We start from the raw sequence: 19,844 nt of genomic DNA, 5'->3' as shown, positions 1-19,844 counted from the left end.
TGTGTCCATTTTTATGCATCCATATACCTCTTCCTGGAGAACCCTTCAAATACTGCAAAATTCTATTGACAACATTCATGTGATTAACTCTTGGTGTATGCATAAATCTACTGAACAAACTAACTGCACATGAGATATCTGACCGAGTAATAGTTAAATAAAGTAGTCTACCAACTAGTCTTTGAAATTTACCAATATAAAAAAATAACAATTCACCATCATCACCAAGCTTACGCCACTATTAGTAGGAGGGTCTGACGGTATTACTCTCAATTTTCCAGTTTCCCGTAACAGGTCCAACACATATTTTCATTGATTAAGAAATATGCCCTTTTTTGAGTGGGCAATTTCTAATCCAAGAAAATACTTAAAAACTCCTAAGTCTTTGATAGAAAATTGCTTGTGTAAAAGAGTTATAAGCTTTGATATTTCATCTTGATTATCGCCCATGGTCACTATATCATCAACTTACACCAAAACAATAATGGTACTTAAAATATCTTTGTTAAGAAATATAGAAGGATCTGCAACACTACTCCTTTGTAGGCCAATCATGAGGACAGAAATGAGCTTAGCATACTAAGCTCGTGGTGACTGTTTAAGCCCATATATAACCTTCTTCAGTTTGCACACTAAACCAAGTTTGGATTCTTGTACATGACCAGGTGGTACACTATATAAACTTATTCTTTTATGTCACCATGCAGGAACACATTTTTTTACATCCATTTAGAATCATTTCTAATCTTGATTTACTGTCAAGGATATAAGAACTTAAAACGTGTTGTAACGCCTTAAGTTTTCGAAACCCAAGTATATGACTCAATTTCCAAAAACCCGAGTGTTAACCTTTAAAGATAACAAAATTCCACATATATTTATTTTTTTCTTATTTTCTTTTTTTAGAGTGAGCATTTAGGCAGAATCGGAACAAATCAAACATAAAGGAAATTGCATATACATTCAAATTATACGAGTGGCTGCCCATAGAGCTTATACAAACCAATGTCTCATACTAATAAATACAGGAATGAACAATTTAATACGTAAAACCAAATAAAATGCAACTAGTCTTGAGCTGCAAGATCACGTTGGTTCTCTTGAAAGATACGACCATGCATCCTCGACCATCGTACCCTGTACTTCATCAATCTAATCATGAATATCATTTAAGTCACCTGTACTACCTGTATGGTTATATATTCGATGAATGAGTAGCCAACTCAGTGTGAATTCCCCTCAAGATTACACAACACCGCATTAGTTAAGCATAGTTGTAAACAAAAAGGCATTTAAAATAATGCACGATGTAGTCTTATTAAATGCATGGATGCGTGAGTGCACATCAACTGGGGATGCTCATCCAGTTGGCTTTTGGGTGAAACCCATGTATGTGACCGATCACCAGTGAAAGTACATCCCATACATGCATAGTGCCAAACTCACCAAAAGTAGGTCGATAGTCGATGGTCTAGGAGCTAGCGAAATGGTACCACGACTAAGGGCATGTGCTACAATATCAAGAATTAGCCACCCGTCATCGCCTGTATACTATGAATGCATAATTAGCCTAACCATTATTATTCCATTTACAACCAGTTAGTTTAAGAAAGTTCAAAGGTTACTACAGAGGGCTCATTACCCAACGTAGGCCGACAGCTCGCGCATAGTGTCCCATTCTACCATCCCCGCTCATGAGACTCCCACATTATGATGTTTAATGGAAGCCCATCGACTAATGGCCATTCATAATTCAATATGTGGGATTTACTACCGTATTGTTATATGGGAATGAACCATCGAAGTCACACAGAAAATATCAAATCGTAGGACAAATACCAAATCGAAGCGATAAAAAGGTCACACGAGGTAAATGCTAAATTGAATCGGCAAAGAGGTCATGTAGGGTAATATTAAATCAGGGCGGTAAAGAAGTTATCCCCAAAGCCACATAGGCACAAAAACTTATAAATGGTAAATCCATGATAACATTCCACCACCAAAGGTAACCTCCAAGTCTAAGGTCCATTTCCAACACATTCCATCCCATTGCATCCTAAGTGTGGGTTCACATACATGAGTGGAGTTTTCCACTAGCAGATGTAGTGAATTGAATTCCATAATCAACTTACAAGCAATTCATGAGAAAGTGTATGGATACAACATGCAAGATATAGATATTGATAATGAAATTCATAACTGCCACAAGAGATCATGAATTAAAGGCATAAACTATCGATTGTAATTTAAATAGAAACTAACATGTAAGATTTAATAACTATTGCATGGTTTGCGAGCTATCAATTTTGGTTCAAATGTAAGATTTTCCTTAAGATATGATAACTAATGTAAGTGACCATAAGTTGTAAGATAACAATTGTAATTCAAATGAAAACTATTCCTTAGGTTAATTTGGAAATGGAAAACTTAAGGGGAAGAAGTTATCACCTTACGAGTCGAATCACCTACTAGTGTTGCTAGGAGGTACGCATGCCCTTAGGGTCAGATCCTATCATGAATAGTAAATTATACTTTAATATCCATGTTCTGTGCACTGTTTAAGGATAAGCTCATAACTTATGGTCTGAATTTCTTAGATTTAGGGTTTCATCCTAGAGCTTAGATTTAGGTTTAGATTTTTGAATTCAATTTTTAATTGATGTAATAACAATATTAATAATGTTACTAATTAAAAAGAGTAATCCAGTAATAGCTAATGATGTTATAATAACAACAAATATGATTGAATGAAATGACTTACCTAAATCGAGCCCGAGTTGAGCGAGTCGACTCAACCGATGTCTCTCTCTCTCTCTCTCTCATCCTTCCTCTCTTTTTCTTTCTTACCATTCCTTCTCTTCTCTTTCTGCTAGAAGATGTCCAGCAATGGACTCATCAAAACACGGCCTGACTCGACCTAGTGACTCGGTCGAGTCGACCAGGTGCAACATGGAAGCAAGGCATTCTAGGCTCTCTCTCTTTCTCTCTTTCTTTATTTCTTCTTCTTACTATTTTTCCTCCTAGACCTAATGTCCAGTGAGGTTGTTGAGCTAAACCAGACCCACCCGACTCGCACAACTCAACCCAACGAGTTTCAGCCGAGTCGAGTTAACTCGAGATGGTTCTCTCTCTATCTCTCATTTCTCTTTCCCCCCTTCTTTCTCTTCTTCTCACCTTCATGCTAGACCAAATAGGGTCGGGACTCGGCCTAGACTCAGATCCCACGTCCCATGAGTAGGGCAGTCGCACTAGCAGCTCGGTTCGAGCTGCTTGTGCGGCACGATGGTAATTGCTCGCTCCCCTCTCGAACTCTCCCTTCTCCTTTCATTTACTTCTTCTTCCTCTTTTCTTCCCGCTGAAACGTCCAGCAATGGTGTCGAGTCCGCAAGCTCAGTTGAGCTGAGTCGACGTGGTAACTACACCTACACTGCCTCCTCTCTCTTTCTTACTCTCATCCTCCCTCTAAGGCGACAAGCAGGGCCCTCAACCAAGTCTCCAAGCTTCGAAAAGATGCCCCAGACCCACTCGAATTTACCTTGACTTGATCTGCTGCAGCTTGAACGAGGAAGAAGAAGACCTGACTCTAATGGTGGATCACGAATTGGTGGGTATTTCTTCAAGCTGATTGTTTTGGATGGTGCATATAGGCTCAGAGGAGCTCGGAGAATGATCAGAGTGGAGCTCCGATGAGGCTTTTTTGGTGGGTTCCAAAGATGAAAGATTCTGATGGTTTTCGGGCACGACTGCCATAAACAGATGAGGAGCCCCTGTTGCTCAATCTTCTCGTGCTTATAACGAACCCTAGATCCCTCCTGATCTATTGGATTGAAACTAAGCGGTCCAGATTTGTTTTGGCTTAAACCGCCTCCAAATACGGCTGGTAAGGAAAAACTGTCCATTGTTTTTCCATTGTCGTGGTGAGAGAAACCCTAGCTGGGAGGGTTGCAATGTAACCAAGTGGACGGCTAAGATCGCAAGAATCTCCCTCACGGGGATAGCCAGCTTGGCAGTGCAACAGAATGCCATTTCTGGAAAAAGTTGTGTGTCGGACCTAATTTCAGTGGAGATCGTGTTCACACACGTGCATCCCAACATGCGAGATGGGTTAGGTCTGGTAGGGCCCAAGCCCTAAAAATGATGGACGGTTTAGATCTCTTATTTTAGCGATCATAGTGGGCCACGTATGTCGCAAACAGACGTTGTCTGTTCGAACCGGGTTCGGACAGTAAAGAGAAAGAGGAAGTTTTCTCTTCGGGACAGCTGGGTCAAATGATGTTTGATCGGCATGGTGCATTGCAGGTGCACACCCACTGTGGTGCATGCACATCAAATGTGGCGTCCACAGTGGTGCATGCACATCAAATGTGGGGTCCACAGTGGTGCCCTATGCAATCGACACCATCCATTCACCTTGGAGGTCCCAAGAAGGGCCTTTGAAAAAAATCAGGCAGATCTAAAGTTTAAGTGGGCCCCACAGCTTGGTTTGGGTCCTATTTATGGACTCACGTCAATCCAACAATCAGGTCATCCTGAATTCAAACGTCAATGGTTAAAAGGGTCCTAAGGATTCTAAGAATGTTCAAGTGTGATATAGGGGTTGATCTGAAACTCAGGTGGGCCATACTACCTGATTTTAGTGGCTTTACTACTGTTTACCAACGATTTAACGGTCAAATTGGTGTTAGGTGTTAATCTACATGACCCCACATGATTCTTAAGTCACTCAGTTCACAAATATCTCCATCCACCCATTTGATTAGGTTATTTTAATCAAATGCACATCTTTGTAGTTAACTGCAATGTCTGCTCTATGATAAAATGGGCAGATTGATTCAAAATCACTCATCCACAGTCCCAGTAGTCATAAGAGCCATCTAAGTGGGATTTGATGCTTGATTCAGTTCTTAGATTGTCTATTTAGTAAGATAAAGTGGCGGATCACGTTATGGGATGTTATGGGCATGATGGATGGTAGATCGAATGATATGAGTCATAGTATTACAATGAACAATTTGATTGGTCTATCCGAGTGATTAAAGTCCTAGAGTAGGTGTCTCTGAAGTTGTGATGGACCATTTTGAGAATCAATTAAATGGATAGTTTGATATGTGGGTGGGGATTTTTTTTTCGGTTAGATTTAGACTAGAATGAGGGTGAATGTTCAAGTAAGTTAGGTTAGCGTTCATACATGGTAACACCCGAGCACCGAAATGTATGAGGTGTTACACGTGTTCATCTTTGCAATGGGTGCAAATGTCTCTTTATAATCTTCTATATAATTTTAAGTAAATCCTCTAGCAACTAGTCTCACCTTATGTCGTTTTATGGTTCCATCGCTCTTATATTTTATTTTATATACCCAACAACACCCAACTATTTTCTTTCTTGGAGGCAATCTAACAATGTCCCACATTTTATTCTCATCAAGTGCCTGCAATTCTTCTTTCATAGCATCTTTCCAAATTAGATTGGAATTAACTTTTCGAAAAGTCTTTGGTTCTTAATCATTAGATACTGCACTCAAGAAAGCAGAATGAGACTAAGTAACATTATCATATGTCAAATAAGCCTGGATAGGATAAGAGATGGCATAGTAAGTAAAAAAAAAAATCTTTCTAGAGGATGAGTCTCTCTATTTGATATTCGTTGAGTTGGAGATGCTGCTATTTGAGGTACTGTTGTTTCAACTGTATGAGTTGCTTCATTTTCTGGAGGTATAGCTCGGGCAATGACATTAGCAATTACTGTTGGAAGCGGTACCAAATCATACACGTAATCCCCCTAGGACTGATTCCCGTAATCACTTTGTGCTTGGAAATAAGATTCAGATTCAACAAAGCGTACATCACGAGAAATAACAATATTTTGCGATGCCAAGTCGTAACATATGTACCATTTCTTTGTGGAAAAATACCCAAAAAATACACACTGATTCGATCGAGCATCCAACTTATCATGATGGATTGCTTGCTAGTGCACACAACAAACACAACCAAACACCCATAAATGAGATATGTTAGACCTTCAATTCTTCAAGACTTTCAATGGTGACTTAAATTTGATTACTCGACTAGGAAGTCGATTAATCAAATATGTTGCAGTGAAAACTCCATGGCACCAATCTCTTTTTAGAACATTCATTTGAAACATGAAAGCTCTTGCGGTTTCTAAAATGTGTTGGTTTTTTCTCTCTGCCACCCCATTTTGTTGTGGTGTTCCCACATAACTAGTTTGGTGAGTAATACCTTGGCTGTGAATATAAGGTCCTTTGGTATATTTTATACCATTGTCAGACCTGAAAACCTTAACTTTGGCACTAAATTGAGTAGTCACCATATTATAAAAATCTTTAAAATTAGATAACACCTCGGTTTTTTTAAAAAAAAATCTTAGCAAGTATAACCATATAGCATGAGATCGATCATCAATAAATAACACAAATTATTTATATCCATCATATGAATCAATTGGAGTAGGACCTCATAAATTAGAATGAATCAGTTCCTAAGACTCAACAGACGTATACAAAGAACTAACAAATGGTAAATGAGTTTGTTTAGAAATTTAACAGACATCATATACACTAGATTCAACCGAAATAGAAGGGAAAAGTCTCGCCAAAATATGATTAGAAGGATGTCCAAGCCGTTTATGTAAGACGTGACTTTCCACCAGGCCACTGGTATAATATGCCTTATTAGTGAGATTTAGCAAGTACAATCCATGTGAATAAGTTCCTTCACTAATCGTCTTCTTCGACTCTAGATCCTAAAAGATGACAGAAGTAGGAGAGAAAGTAGCGTCACAGTTCAAAGAATTAGTAAATTTTCCAACATAAAGGAGTTGGACTAGAAAAAATGGAACAACAAGGGCATCGGAAGTAAGACTGTTTGGAAAGAAGTTAATTTTGCCACCCCCTAATACAAGAACTGTAATCCCATTAGCAACGGAAACATCATGCTTATCAGACTTAAGAATAAAATTATGCACAGAAGGACTATTGGCCATATGATCAACGGCTCCAGAATCAATAATCTAATAATTAATTTTAGAAGATGAAGTGAGGTAAGCTTGCAAATTACCTGAAGCATGGGTAGAGGCAAAATGACCTTATTTAGAAGATATGGACTTACTGATTTGTTGAAGAAAATAACTTAACTGATTAATTGAGATTGATGTATTGGCTTTTGCAACATGATCTTTCTTCTTCTTGTCAAGGTTTGATCTGAGGTGATGATATAATTCCCAACGTCGATCCTTGGTATGCCCATTTTTACCATAATGATCACAGTGGTAAGGATCTTTTCAGCCCTTATTTCGATAAGTATTTTTTTCCCTTTTCAGTACCAGTTTTCTTCTATCATCTTTTTCAGCTAAAAGAGCATTCGATTCAACTTTCTTAGATGAAGATTTTTGCTCAGAATTCATAGCTTTCTTCTGAGTTTATTCACATTGAATAATAACACAAAAACTGGAAAAAGAATGAAGCGTAGTATCCAGAAGAATATTACTCATGCTATTTTCATATTCAGGCTTCAGGCTACTGAGCAATGAGAAAATTTTGTCTTCTTCATCTTTTTTCAGAAGATTTTTCACATTAGTAGTATGTGGGCGATACGTGTTCAATTTGTCCCGCGTCATTTTCAGATTCCCAAGATGTTTATTGAACATTTTTTCACCTTGCTGTGTTGCAACAATCTCAAGTTTAAGTTTAAAAAATGCAAGCGACATTATTTTGACTGCCATATAAATCTGCTATTAAATCCCACAACTCCTTTACAGATTCGAAGAAAGTAAAAATTCTAGCAATATGGAGTTCCATAGAATTAAGAATCTAAGATCTAACAAATTGATTGTAAGACCCGTGTCCTAATCCGTACCGTTCTGTTGGCTTCCGCGGTCCTTCCGGTCAAATTCCGGCAACCTTCGCACCGTATCCGGCGTTTGCGCACGATCCTAAGCCAGGCCCCGCGCACCGACATCGGCTCGATCCGAAAGTTGTATCATAGCGACCGCGTCGTCGCCGCGGTTCCAACGCCGTGACTTGCGCACCGAACCGATACCCAGGCTAGAAGATGTCGATCTGCGTTTATTCCGAAGAAACGCCGCGCGTTGCGAATATCGAAGGAATCTCTACGATATGTCCAATCATTCAATCAATCAATTAAGGTCAGGTACAAGTCAAGTCACACCTTACTCAAGTACAACAACCCATCCCTCTTTCTCCACAAAGTCAACTCTCTCTCTCTCTTTACCCATCCCTCTTTTACCCATTTTTCAAACCAACCCATGCTTCATTAATTACACCCATCACTCCATCACCTCATATCACTCCCATCCTCTCATTTTCTCTCTCATTTTCTCAAAATCTCCCAAGCAACTCAAGCATCCCACGTCCAAGCTTCCTCTCTCCCAAACCACAAGTGTGGCCCACCCTCTCATCTCTCATCCACACCATCAATCTTCCATCAACCTTCATCAAAAGGCAAGGCAAGGAGCATAGAAGGCTAAGGGAGCAAGGAGGAGGCTTAGAGGTGGGTGATCCACTGTTGAAATCTTGCTCTTTAGGGCCCACTTGTTGCGGGACCCATTTTGATGCATGTGTTGTATCAATGGAGGGCCCATAGTGGCGGGGTCCCTCCTCTCTATCTCACCGTATATTTCTCTCTCTCTCTGTCTTTCTTTGTGATGGTGTGGATCCCACCAATACGTGTTATATCTACCCCGTCCATCTACATTAGATGGTGTGGCCCACTCTATTGCAGGTGATGATCCACACCATCCACTGTTTGGATGGGCCCAATATATTTCTTTTCTCTATATGTTATATTTTATATAATATATATAATATTATACGTATTATATATATGATATAAAATATATATATTATTTGTATATATGTTGGTGGGCCACAACCACGTGGGACCCACCGCATTAATGTGTTTATGTATGCCGTCCAGACGTTGGCGAACAGTGAAGTGTGAACAGTGAAGTGTAAACTGACATGGAGTGTACTAACGAGCTAGCCAAGAGAAGGGAGTGGCAGGCGACTCATGCAGGCCCCACCTTGATGTATATACAAAATCCAAGCCGTCCATATCATTCCCCATCTCGTTTTAGGCGTTGAGCCGAAAAATGAAGCTGATCCCTTTTTTTGGCGGGCCATACCATAGGAAATAGTGTTCCTACCTTCGATTTACTCCCTGATGCTCTTGTATATCAAAAATAGCCCAATAGTGGACTCTATGGGTTTGTATCAAGCCACAGGAACCCATGGAAAAATAATTTTTTTTTTTTTAAATATCAAGCAGCAGGCGCTGACGCTGCTGCTGCTACAGACCCAGGCAGCTCCTGCGCCTGACGGACGAGCGGGCGAGCTGGCCATCACGGCCCCCGCTGTGGGCCCCACCTTGATGCGTTTCAAAAATCTACACCGTGCATTTGATGGGTCCCCACGGACCAGCCGTCCACCCCAAAAATCAGCCATAAACGGAACTCGGGCGGGCCATACCATCTAAAATCATGTGAAGACATACCTAAACATATAAAAACACTTGGTGGGGCCCACCTGAAATTTGGATGAAGTTGAAACTTGGTCTGAACGGTCAGTCAAGTGGGACGCACCCAATGAGTGGGCTGGATCTGTGGACCACATCGCGGTGGGCCCCTGACTGTGACCATATGGTCAGTTGGATGTCAAATAAACATTACAGCGGGCTCATTTGGACGGAAAATAAATATTACAGTGGGCGCTATCCAAGCCCATGTGACCTCGACCCATTTGCAAGAAAAATAAATATTACAGTGGGCCCTATCCAGGCCCACGTGACCTCCTCAACAGTTGGATGGCATATAAATGTCACTGTGGGCCCTACTCAAGGTCCACATGACCTTATGAATAAATTAGATGGCAAATAAATATCACTGAGGGCCCTACTCAAGGTCCACATGACCATATGAATAGATTGGATTGCAAACAAGTATCACAGTGGGTCCTACCTTGGTCCACATGACCTTATGAACAGTTGGTTGGAAAATAAACATTATGTTGGGCCCTAGGTTGCTTGGAAAATAAACATTACTGTGGGCCCCGGTCTGAATGACCTTATTAATGGGTTGGATGGGAAATAAACATTATGGTAGGCCCCACATGGGACCCACTTATGTATGTATTGTAAACCATACCCTCCACTAGAGTGGGCTCCATCATGATGCATGTGTTTCATCCAACTGTCCAACCGTTTTGGAGATAATTTAAGGCCCATTGTGGGGGCCCATCTTCATGTATTGGTGGTCCTTGTTGAGGCCCACCTTGAATTGTATTAGGCCCATATTATGAGGCCCATTTGATGTACTGGAGGCCCATGGGTCAAGGCCCAATAGGACGTACATAAGGCCCATTGTAGTGTGATTCCTCCATGATATATATATTGATTTTATAATGGGTTATACCTTGGGAGCAATGATGGTTTGATGTCCACATTGTGAGGATGATGTTGGTTAAATGTCTGCATTGTCACTCTCTCCCTAGGGCCCATTAATAGGCCCATACCTGTAGCATATAGTCCGTCTAGGCCCATATTCGTTTTGATCAGAACCCATCACCACGTAACATGCTTAGTATAGATTCATGATTCATGATCATACGCATCATATGTATGCCTGATGTGAGAAGTGATTGATCATAGCATATGCCTTCGGGCAGATCGTTTATGGGCTCCCGGATAGGCGGAGTCGCCCCACATGAGCGCTCGTTTCGCGCAGGATTGTTGTATGTTTGGTAGGGTGATTCATGCACTTGCATTTGTGTGATCATGATCATTATATGCCCTAGCAACATCAGGGCCATAGCCTCCACAGACATATCGTGGGTGGCTGGATTGGATACTGAAAATATTTGGTTCTAGTATACGGGCGCCATAGATGTCCCTGGGTGAAAGTTCCTAAACCCGATGGTACCAGAGGATGACTCCAACGTCGAGACCGAGTGGATATATGAGCGCATGAGGGCTGAATACTAGGAGGCCGTATCTCCCACTGTGTTGTAGTCGGTTGGAAAGGAGTGTGGCCTTACTCGCCCGAGGGTAGGGGGCAATACTAGGCTGAGTTTGACCAGCTCGTGAATGGGTCCGCTATCGACGTGCCGAATAGGTATTGGCAGACTATTGGCCAGGCGGATAGTGAGGTTTCTTACGCTCATTTGGACTGTGCGGCTTGGAGAGTGGCAGTGCCTCTTGGAGTGTACTAAACCCCGGTGATTATCCAGAATGAGAACTGTATTGATACATGATGAGGATTGACATGCTTGAGTTGCATCTCGCATCGCATGGCCGTGTTATAGCCGATAGCATTCATATCTTGTACCGCATAGCCTTGGTACGGCTGATTGCATTCATGTGCTCATTATCATGATTCCGCATTACTCTGACCTTGCATTTTGAGCACGCTTATATTGCGCACATACTTACATCACCCTCTAAGCTTTCTATAAGCTTATGCACGATTGATGCGTGCAGGTGACGCCAGGACGCAGTCGCAGCCATAGTCTCGCCGTAGTTGGAGCGTGCAGCCGAGCTTCTGGAGTTTTGTTTCTTTTACTATATTGTATTTTTCCTTTCAGACGCATTGTACTCAAAAGTTTTTGATCATAGTGAATTTTATGGTGGTGTTCTTGTAGTTATTGTTCGTGGGTTATGCTCGTTATGAATCAGACTGATGATTATAAATCCTCCTTGTAGTATCCCAGGATCGGAACCTGGTGAATGGGTGCCAGGATCCGAGAATGGGGTTCTACGGAGGCTGTCGGCGCTGGATTCGGCGATCGAGAATTTTGCGAGCCCGGTTTCCGAGTTCGGGGCGTGACATTGATCACTAGAGATCCAATCTTCATATCCTGTATCAATAGATGCAGGACAAACTTTCGTTCCATTGATGAAACCCAACTTTTTTTTGCCACCAAGAGATAGGGTTACAACCCTTGACCAGGGTATATAGTTAATACCATTCAAGAGGACTGACGAAAGCTTCCAACTAGAATTTGCATCTGATTCACCCATTGATAAAGGATAAATGATCAGAACAGAAAAAACAGAGAGACAAAGTATGCAATAAAATATATTTTGTAGAAAATGAAAAAAGGAAGCAACACGTTTCCTTATTTCTTAATGATGAATTAGATCACAACAAGATCTTCCGTTTTGATACCATATTGCAAATAAGAAAAAATATAGCAAAGAAGAAAATACACACATATTTACGTACTTCGACTGCTAGTGTAGCAATCCTACGTGCATGAGAGAAGATGATGGGAGATATTATTATTCATGGTCACAATGTAGATTACAACAACAATATATAATTACAATGAATATAAGATGCTAATAATAGAATAACTTATTTTAGCACCCATTGGTTAGAAAGGTCTCGAAGAAGCAAACACTATAACCGCAATTAATCAAATTAATTCTTAAATAGAAACAAATCTACCATAAATCTCTCTTCTCCACCATTACATTCATATAGGAAAACATGACCCAATTTAAATTTATTTGTCATAAAAATTCATCATTTAAATATGAATAAATTAAAAATACAATTTTATGTACTTTGTTTCAATGGAAATATCTTAGTCATAAAGAGCACAAATTACATGAGTAGTAGAAACAACATTACATAAAAACAAGTTCTTTACAATTCAAGGTCCTTAAAAGTAAATGGGAAACAAATTAATTTTTTTTAGATGTAGAAACTGTCTAAATAATATGAAATTTATATTATGTTGCTTTTCTTAAAAAAAGTTTTCAAAAAGCCACCAAATTAATTGACATGATTATCAATCCATTGCCTTTTGTTACATTTCTTTCAATGGTTGGTTGCATGGGTCTCATTGTGATGTTTATGTAAAATCCAGCCAACCACCAAGTTCATCACCCTATGCTAGGCCAAGAACATAAAAATCACCGCTGATTTAAGTGGACTAAGTAACTGGCAACAATGTATAGGGTGATGATCTCCTTGTAAATTGTTTCCGTTGGTATGGTCCAATTGAATCACATACGAGTCTAAATTTTAGACCGTAGGATTAACTTTGGGCATACCATTGGAGTGGATTTCATATAATAGTCACTGTGAGCCTTGTAAAAATCAAGGGTGGATATTTGTCTTCCAACCGTTTTCTTTGGTGTGGACCGCTTGAATCACAAGTCAACTATATTTTTTGGCCTTGGTTCCAAAGTGGGATTTTTCATCCAATGGTTGGAGTGAATTTTGCATACATGTCAAGGTGGGCCTCACCAAAAATTAAATACCAGCAAATCTCTTAAAAAAAGGGATAGTTGGGAGAGATACAGGCACTGATGTCTATTTAAGAGACAATCTGCCCATGAGATATTTATTCCAGTATCAGGCCTAGAGACAAAAAACCATACTAGCATGTGAATACAGTGAGGCATGCTAAATGAAATAGTTAGGAGGGAGATATCCACCCATGATTTTTATATGACTCACCATAATAATTAAATGGAATCCCATACATCCATTTGATTCCATACAAAGAGAATTAAGCTCGTGGCCCAAAAATGATACCCATCATGATTTACTATTGATGGAAACCGTTTGTTGCCCTATTTCCAATCATAAAGTCAACAAGAATAGCAGATGAGTTAATTTTAGCCTAACATAAGGTTACACACTTGATGGTCTACTTGAGCGTTGAGTTTACCTAATTGTTGTACTAAATCTTAAAATGATTCGGGAAAAGGAATGTACGGCGTGGATAAACAGATACATCACGGTGGGCCTGCCTAGGCGGGGTAGGAAGCAAACCGCGTGCGGCTGGTGTACCACACACCGCTGGCCCAGTGTAGGGAAGTGTCGTGCGAAGACCAGCGCTGACGTCCTCTCCTCCAAACGGTTCAAAGAAGATCGAAAGTTACATGGGCTTTGCGGTAATGTATTTATTATATTCACACGGTTTATACATTTCGCGAGATCATTTTAAAGGATGATATAAAAATTGATTCACCGTATTAAAATATTCGTAGGGTTCACCATATTGTTTATTTTCCATGTAATCCGTTCATAAAGTCATACAATGAAGAGGAAAACCAAATTTTATATTGATTTAAAACATTTGTAATTCCAAAAGGGTTTTAATGGTAGACGTTGAATCACCCATATTTTTGAAGTGTGGTCTACCTAATCTTTGTATCTGTCTTATTTTTAAGCTCAGGCCTTGTGACGGGCTCACCAAATGGACAGACGGTTTGGATATAACACATACCTCATGATTGGACCAACAGAACTTGGCGACGTCCACACATCAGCCAGGTCGGTGGTGTGTGGTACACCAGCCAATCTGCTTCCAAAACATACGGCCCATGAGAAGTATTCAACAGCATGCGTTAATCCACACGGCTTCATGTGGTGTGGTCCACTTGAGCTATGGATCTGCTTAAAATTCGAGATCATTCAATAAAATGAGCTGGAAAAATGGATGGACGGTGTGGATAAAACATATACATAACGGTGGGCCCCACAAAATCCGGTTACCATATGTCGGTGGCGGCAGGGTCACCGCGCAATCCGCGTCCGGTGGCTGCACGCTATTTCCGGTCCTTGTATAATTCAGAGAGAGAGACAGGGAGAGCGAGAGAGATTTTTTCTCCAGACACAGAGGGATAGAGAGGGAGGGAGAGAGAGATGGCATCTCAGCATCAAGAAGATCAATGGAGCAGCAATTTGGAGACGGGGAAGGCGGAGAAATCTGTGTGGTTGATGAAGTGCCCGCTCGTGGTGTCCCAGTCATGGCAGGCCCAGGCTCGGGCGCACACCTCTGACTCCTCTCACCTTCCCCCCCTCGCTAAGGTCGTCCTCTCCGTCGATCCCCTCCGCCCCGAAGACTCTTCTTCCGTTCAGGTTCTACCACCCTTCTCTCTCTCTCTACTGCCACTATCTTCTTGAAACCCTAATTCTACTATGTCTGGAATGTAAGATGATTCGATGTGGGGATTTCTCTTGGTACCTTATATCGACATGTAGCAATCACGGCTGATCTGGCCAGATTGGACAACCTGCCCTAACCCACCACCTGTGCCGTTCTCGAGTATTGATGAGTTGGGTTGACAGAGTCTTTGCGCTTCTTGGCTGAGTCTTTTGGGTTGGCTGAGGAATGGTAGGATTCGAGTTTAAGGATCGATTCGGCCTAGGTCATTTTGCTTGACAAGTTTTAGTAGTGAATTTTGGTAGAGTTTTGGCTATGATTTGAATTAAAGAGTAAGGACATAAAAGAAAGAAAAGGAAGGGAAATGGTGGAGGGATTGCGGCTGTGGCAGTGCCCCTTTTGATGTCATTGGATCATCAGGTCCAATAGAGTTTTGGCTTCAATTTGAATGAAAGAAGAAATAAAACAAAGAAAATGAGAAGGAAATGATGGAGAGATTGTGGATGTAGCAGTGGTGCCATTATCGATGTCATTGGATAATAAGATCATCTATTGTAGAACTGCTTGATGGTCCTTCGTGTGTATAGGAAGAAGAGGTGAATCCTCACAATGGATTTCACAATCCCCAATGGCAATGACAATTCCACAAAACAAGAAGAGAGAACAGGAGATTATCGGGGCTGAATTTTTAGCTACATAGTGCAAAGCTATGATTAAGAACTCAAAATTAATAATTATAAATAAAAACAATATTTTAATTTGTTACTCCCTGTCCACTTAGTCCTATGCTTTGTTATCACCGAAACAATTGAAAACCCAACTTCTAAAATTCTAGCATACTGAGTCTTTCTAAGATCTTCTAGCATACTGAGTCTTTCTAAAAACAATATGTAAGTTGAAACCATTCCTAACTCGAATTGCTAGCATACTGAGTCTTTCTAAAATTCATCACATCCCGAAAATAGGCTCATGGTAGACTTATTACAACTAAGATCTTCTAGATTCTTCCTAATTTCAGCTTTCCTTTCCATTAAATATTTTCGTCAAATGGTTTTAACTTGGTTCAGGAAATGGTTTTAGGTTAATTTGGTAAATGATTGAAATAGATTCATTTTTAAATTATTGATCAGAAGTGTTCTTGTCATCATGCACCTTTATGAAATGGGTTTTTTGAAAGGGAAAATTGACACCTTATGGATGTAACCTGATAGTCTCTAGATGTTTATTCTAGATAAGTTCGAGAACAAGGTCAGTCATTTGTTCAATAGAGTGATGCCCGTATCGCACCCTTGGATATGGAAACGTATTGGTATTGTATGGGAGATATTGCATGTATCATGGAATGGATTGCTAGCTGCGGGAAACATTGGGAAAATGAATGAATTTTTCACTGAAACTTTAGGAGATGATTAAAAGGACAAGATTACACAGAACTCATTAAAAAAAAAGAAAAGTATGCTCAATAAGTTGCCATTGTATGGAGCCTAAACAATGCGCTGTTTGCATAAGTGATGCAGTCATGAACCAAAATGAGTTCATATCATTCAAATATCATATAATATAAATAATAAAACACAAAAATACTACTTAAGACTAAAGAGAACAAAAGATATACCTTTGCCTCAAACCACATATAGTTACAAGCAATGATGACATGTGCGGCCGCATATGCAGTTCGCATATGTGCATATCCATATGCAAATTGCAGCGATTATATCACATATGCAAAAATATGCGATTGCATATTGGCCATGGCACATTAGTTTTTTTTTTTTTTTTATTTTTTGCAATTTTTTTATTTTTTATTTTTATTTTTTTGCCTATAAAAAGGCTTCTAAACCTCCTCCATTTGCAATATTCTCACCCCAAAACTCTCTTACTCTCTTCTTCTCCTACATTTCTTAATTCCAAGTGGTCTTAATCTCTCTCTCTCTCTCTCTCTCTCTCCGTCTCTTACATTTCCTACATCTAAGTGTTCTTAAATCTCTGTCTCTGTCTCTCTCTCTCTCTCTCTCTCTCTCTCTCTCCCCTACATTCCCTATCTCTTGGAAGTATGGGAGATCAATATTCAAGCGCTTTCAAGTTTCAAGGAAGATAGCTTGTTGATTTTCTACGATAATAAACGAATAGCTTGTTGATTTTGTTGTTACTTCTTACTTGTTAACTATATTGTTGAATGTTGATGACTTGATGTTTAATTCATTTTTTAATTAATTTTATTTTTCTCAAATGTATTTTAAATTTGTAAAATTAGTTATTTAGTAACTTAGAAAAGTTTTCCTTAATTTCTAATATATATATATATATATAGAGAGAGAGAGAGAGAGAGAGAGAGAGAGAGAGAGAGAGAGAGAGAGAGAGTTGTTCTTGCACCTTCCTCTCATTGCAGCCTGGAAAGGTTTGGCTTATTTGAGTTCCAACTTCAGATTCCCATTTTCGTGTGAGATCTCTAAGCATAAGAATTTCTTTTGGACTATTAGGTGGGATTTCACTAAAGGTTTTAAACCAAGTGAAAAAGGGAATGGTAATCTAATTTTGGTTCATTTGAAGATACCATTTTTCTTTGAGATCCTTTTTAATAGGGTCAGGAATATTTTGGAAGTACCATTTTGTTAATGGATGTTTGTGGAAATCCTTTATTAGATATTCAGTATCTATGGTAAAGGACTCGGGTTGATTTTGGTGGCAGGTATCTGAAATCATATTGACCTGCGGGAGGAAGTCACTTTCAGAGGGATTATAATCGTCTTCTTGTCGTTGATATCGAGGGTTGAAGACATGTTGGAATAGTTTTTGGAAGATTTTGATTTGGCAATGTTTGGAAGGAACTTGATTCAGGTTGAGTATATTTGGCAAAGAGAATATCAACAGATCCATCTTTATTCGTTTGAGTAATTTCTGGTTCTGTTGATTCTTTTGGAGGTTTATCTTAAGCATCTTCAAGATGCCAATTGGAAAGATTGACATGGTCCCAAATGATTCTTTTTGGTGTGATGACATTATGAGTAAGATTTGTCATCAGTAAGGTAGTTAAACCTTTGAGTTGGCCTTCATAAGCTGTTCTAGGTGTAATTGTTTTCATCAGTTTATAATATATATGATAAGTTATTGCAATATTTTCACTACCTGCTAACATATCAAAACCTTTTATATAAATTCCTAATCGAAGGAATTTAGACAAATGTTTGTCTGTCAGGAAGACAGAAATTTGGAATACAATTGAAAAAGGCTGGACCATCACTAAGACTGGCCTCAATCATTCTAATTAGAGAATCTTTAAAGTTTTTAAATCTCTTGTCTCGTAGAGTGATAAGAGCAGTAGCTTGTAAACCCAATCGAGTTAATGGTTTTACAGCAACTTGAACAAATCCAACATGGATAAAATTATATTTGTGAGAAGATTGAAGAAGTTCTCGAGTAGAGAATAGATTCATTTATTCACTTAAGTGAGAAATGAGTCTTGTTTGTTTTACAGTTTTGATGATGAAATCTGATTCAAGAGATTCATCATTTTGGAAAGAGCTTTCTCGATAAATTTCTTCAGTGAGAACTTTTAGAATATGCCAAATTTGAAGAGATTATTTTATATTAGAATAGCATATATCTTCTAAGTTTTTAATTGACATAATTTCAGCATCAGCTGCTGTAGCTATACTTGTTGATTCTATTGAAGATTTTGGAGAATCAAAATTACTTTGGGTGGAAAATCAGTTGGTTACTTTGGAAATAACACATTTGAAAGGTTTGACAGATTTTTGGCTGACAGAACTGTTAGATCTGTCTAATTTTTTGGCAGATCTTTCTGAAATAGATCTCCTTTCTGGATCCATATTTACTAAATTAAAATTAATAAGAGTGGCTTGTCAATAATAGAATTTTCCAATAAAGGCCTTACGCACCACTGGCTAACGGCAACAGGGTATTACGACAAGGGAGCCTCGGACTTCTTCTTAACTTTAATTTGTAAATAGAAAAACAGAAATTAAATTCACTGCAAAGAGATTTACCAAAAAAGTAAAGAAATCTAATAGATCTGACCTATAAAATAGAAATGCAACAAACAACTGTAATAAATAAGAAAACTGCTTACAAGGTGGCTTTGATACCAATTCTTCCAAGATCGGCTTGTAGGCAGCAACAAGAAATAAGAGAAAGGAAAGAGCAGACACTCGCTTGCTATTTAAGCTCTCTCTAGGACTAAACTTCTGAATTCGCTAGCCGAATTCTGTCTAAAATAAAACAAAACATCTCTTTAAATAGAGAGTTATAAACGCTATTACGAAGGACTATACAAAAACAGTGGGTACAATTTGTGGGTGAATAGTATCCAGTTTGGCAAATATTTAGCAACTGTGCGGTTTTACTGTATGGTTTTTACTATTTGCTACAGTAAAAGTGCGACAGTGTTGTGGCGTTTGTAATGATTGGATTCATCTGGTTTTGTGGTTTTGGCAGTGTTTCTTCTGTCGGTGCTTAGGCGGCTTCGACTTTAAACTGACCATTAGGACTTTGGACATTTTGGAATTGGGAAAGAGATTTTCTCCAATTCCAAAATGTCCAAAGTCCTAATAGTCAGTCCCATCCATTTTCCTATTGGGACTACATGGTAGCATGGAAATATGCTCTCCTTTTTTAAAATTCAAAAAACGGCCACTCATGGTTTTTAAATTTTTCTAGACCATATCCCAAAGAAATTCTGCCTTGGTTTCATACTCAATGGTGGATTCTATTTGGAGGCCACTCTTCAATCTTGCCAAATGAACTCCTCCCTCATTATGCCAAAATCGAAAAAATGCAAAATCCGGAGTTTCCAGGTCATTTTATTATGCAATACTTTGCCAAACATGGACTTCCATGGATTCTTAAATGGAAGTACGAGGTTCTACCCTCTGAATATCAAAAT

The 19,844-nt window shown here is 39.2% G+C and overlaps 1 protein-coding gene across 1 annotated transcript in view; it reads left to right on the top strand.

Annotated features, from left to right (window-relative positions):
* The first annotated feature begins 14,625 nt into the window (after positions 1-14,625).
* Positions 14,626-19,844, top strand: part of LOC131252701 (transcription initiation factor IIF subunit beta-like) — a 41,652-nt gene continuing 36,433 nt past the window's right edge. The window contains exon 1 of the mRNA XM_058253381.1: positions 14,626-14,916. Coding sequence (XP_058109364.1) covers positions 14,701-14,916 — 216 coding nt within the window. The 5' untranslated portion in view covers positions 14,626-14,700. The remainder of the gene's footprint in view (positions 14,917-19,844) is intronic.

This window comes from Magnolia sinica, chromosome 1, assembly GCF_029962835.1.
Source record: "Magnolia sinica isolate HGM2019 chromosome 1, MsV1, whole genome shotgun sequence".
In the NCBI taxonomy this organism is placed as follows: Eukaryota; Viridiplantae; Streptophyta; class Magnoliopsida; order Magnoliales; family Magnoliaceae; genus Magnolia; species Magnolia sinica.
This window is presented reverse-complemented; position numbering and strand designations above follow the sequence as displayed.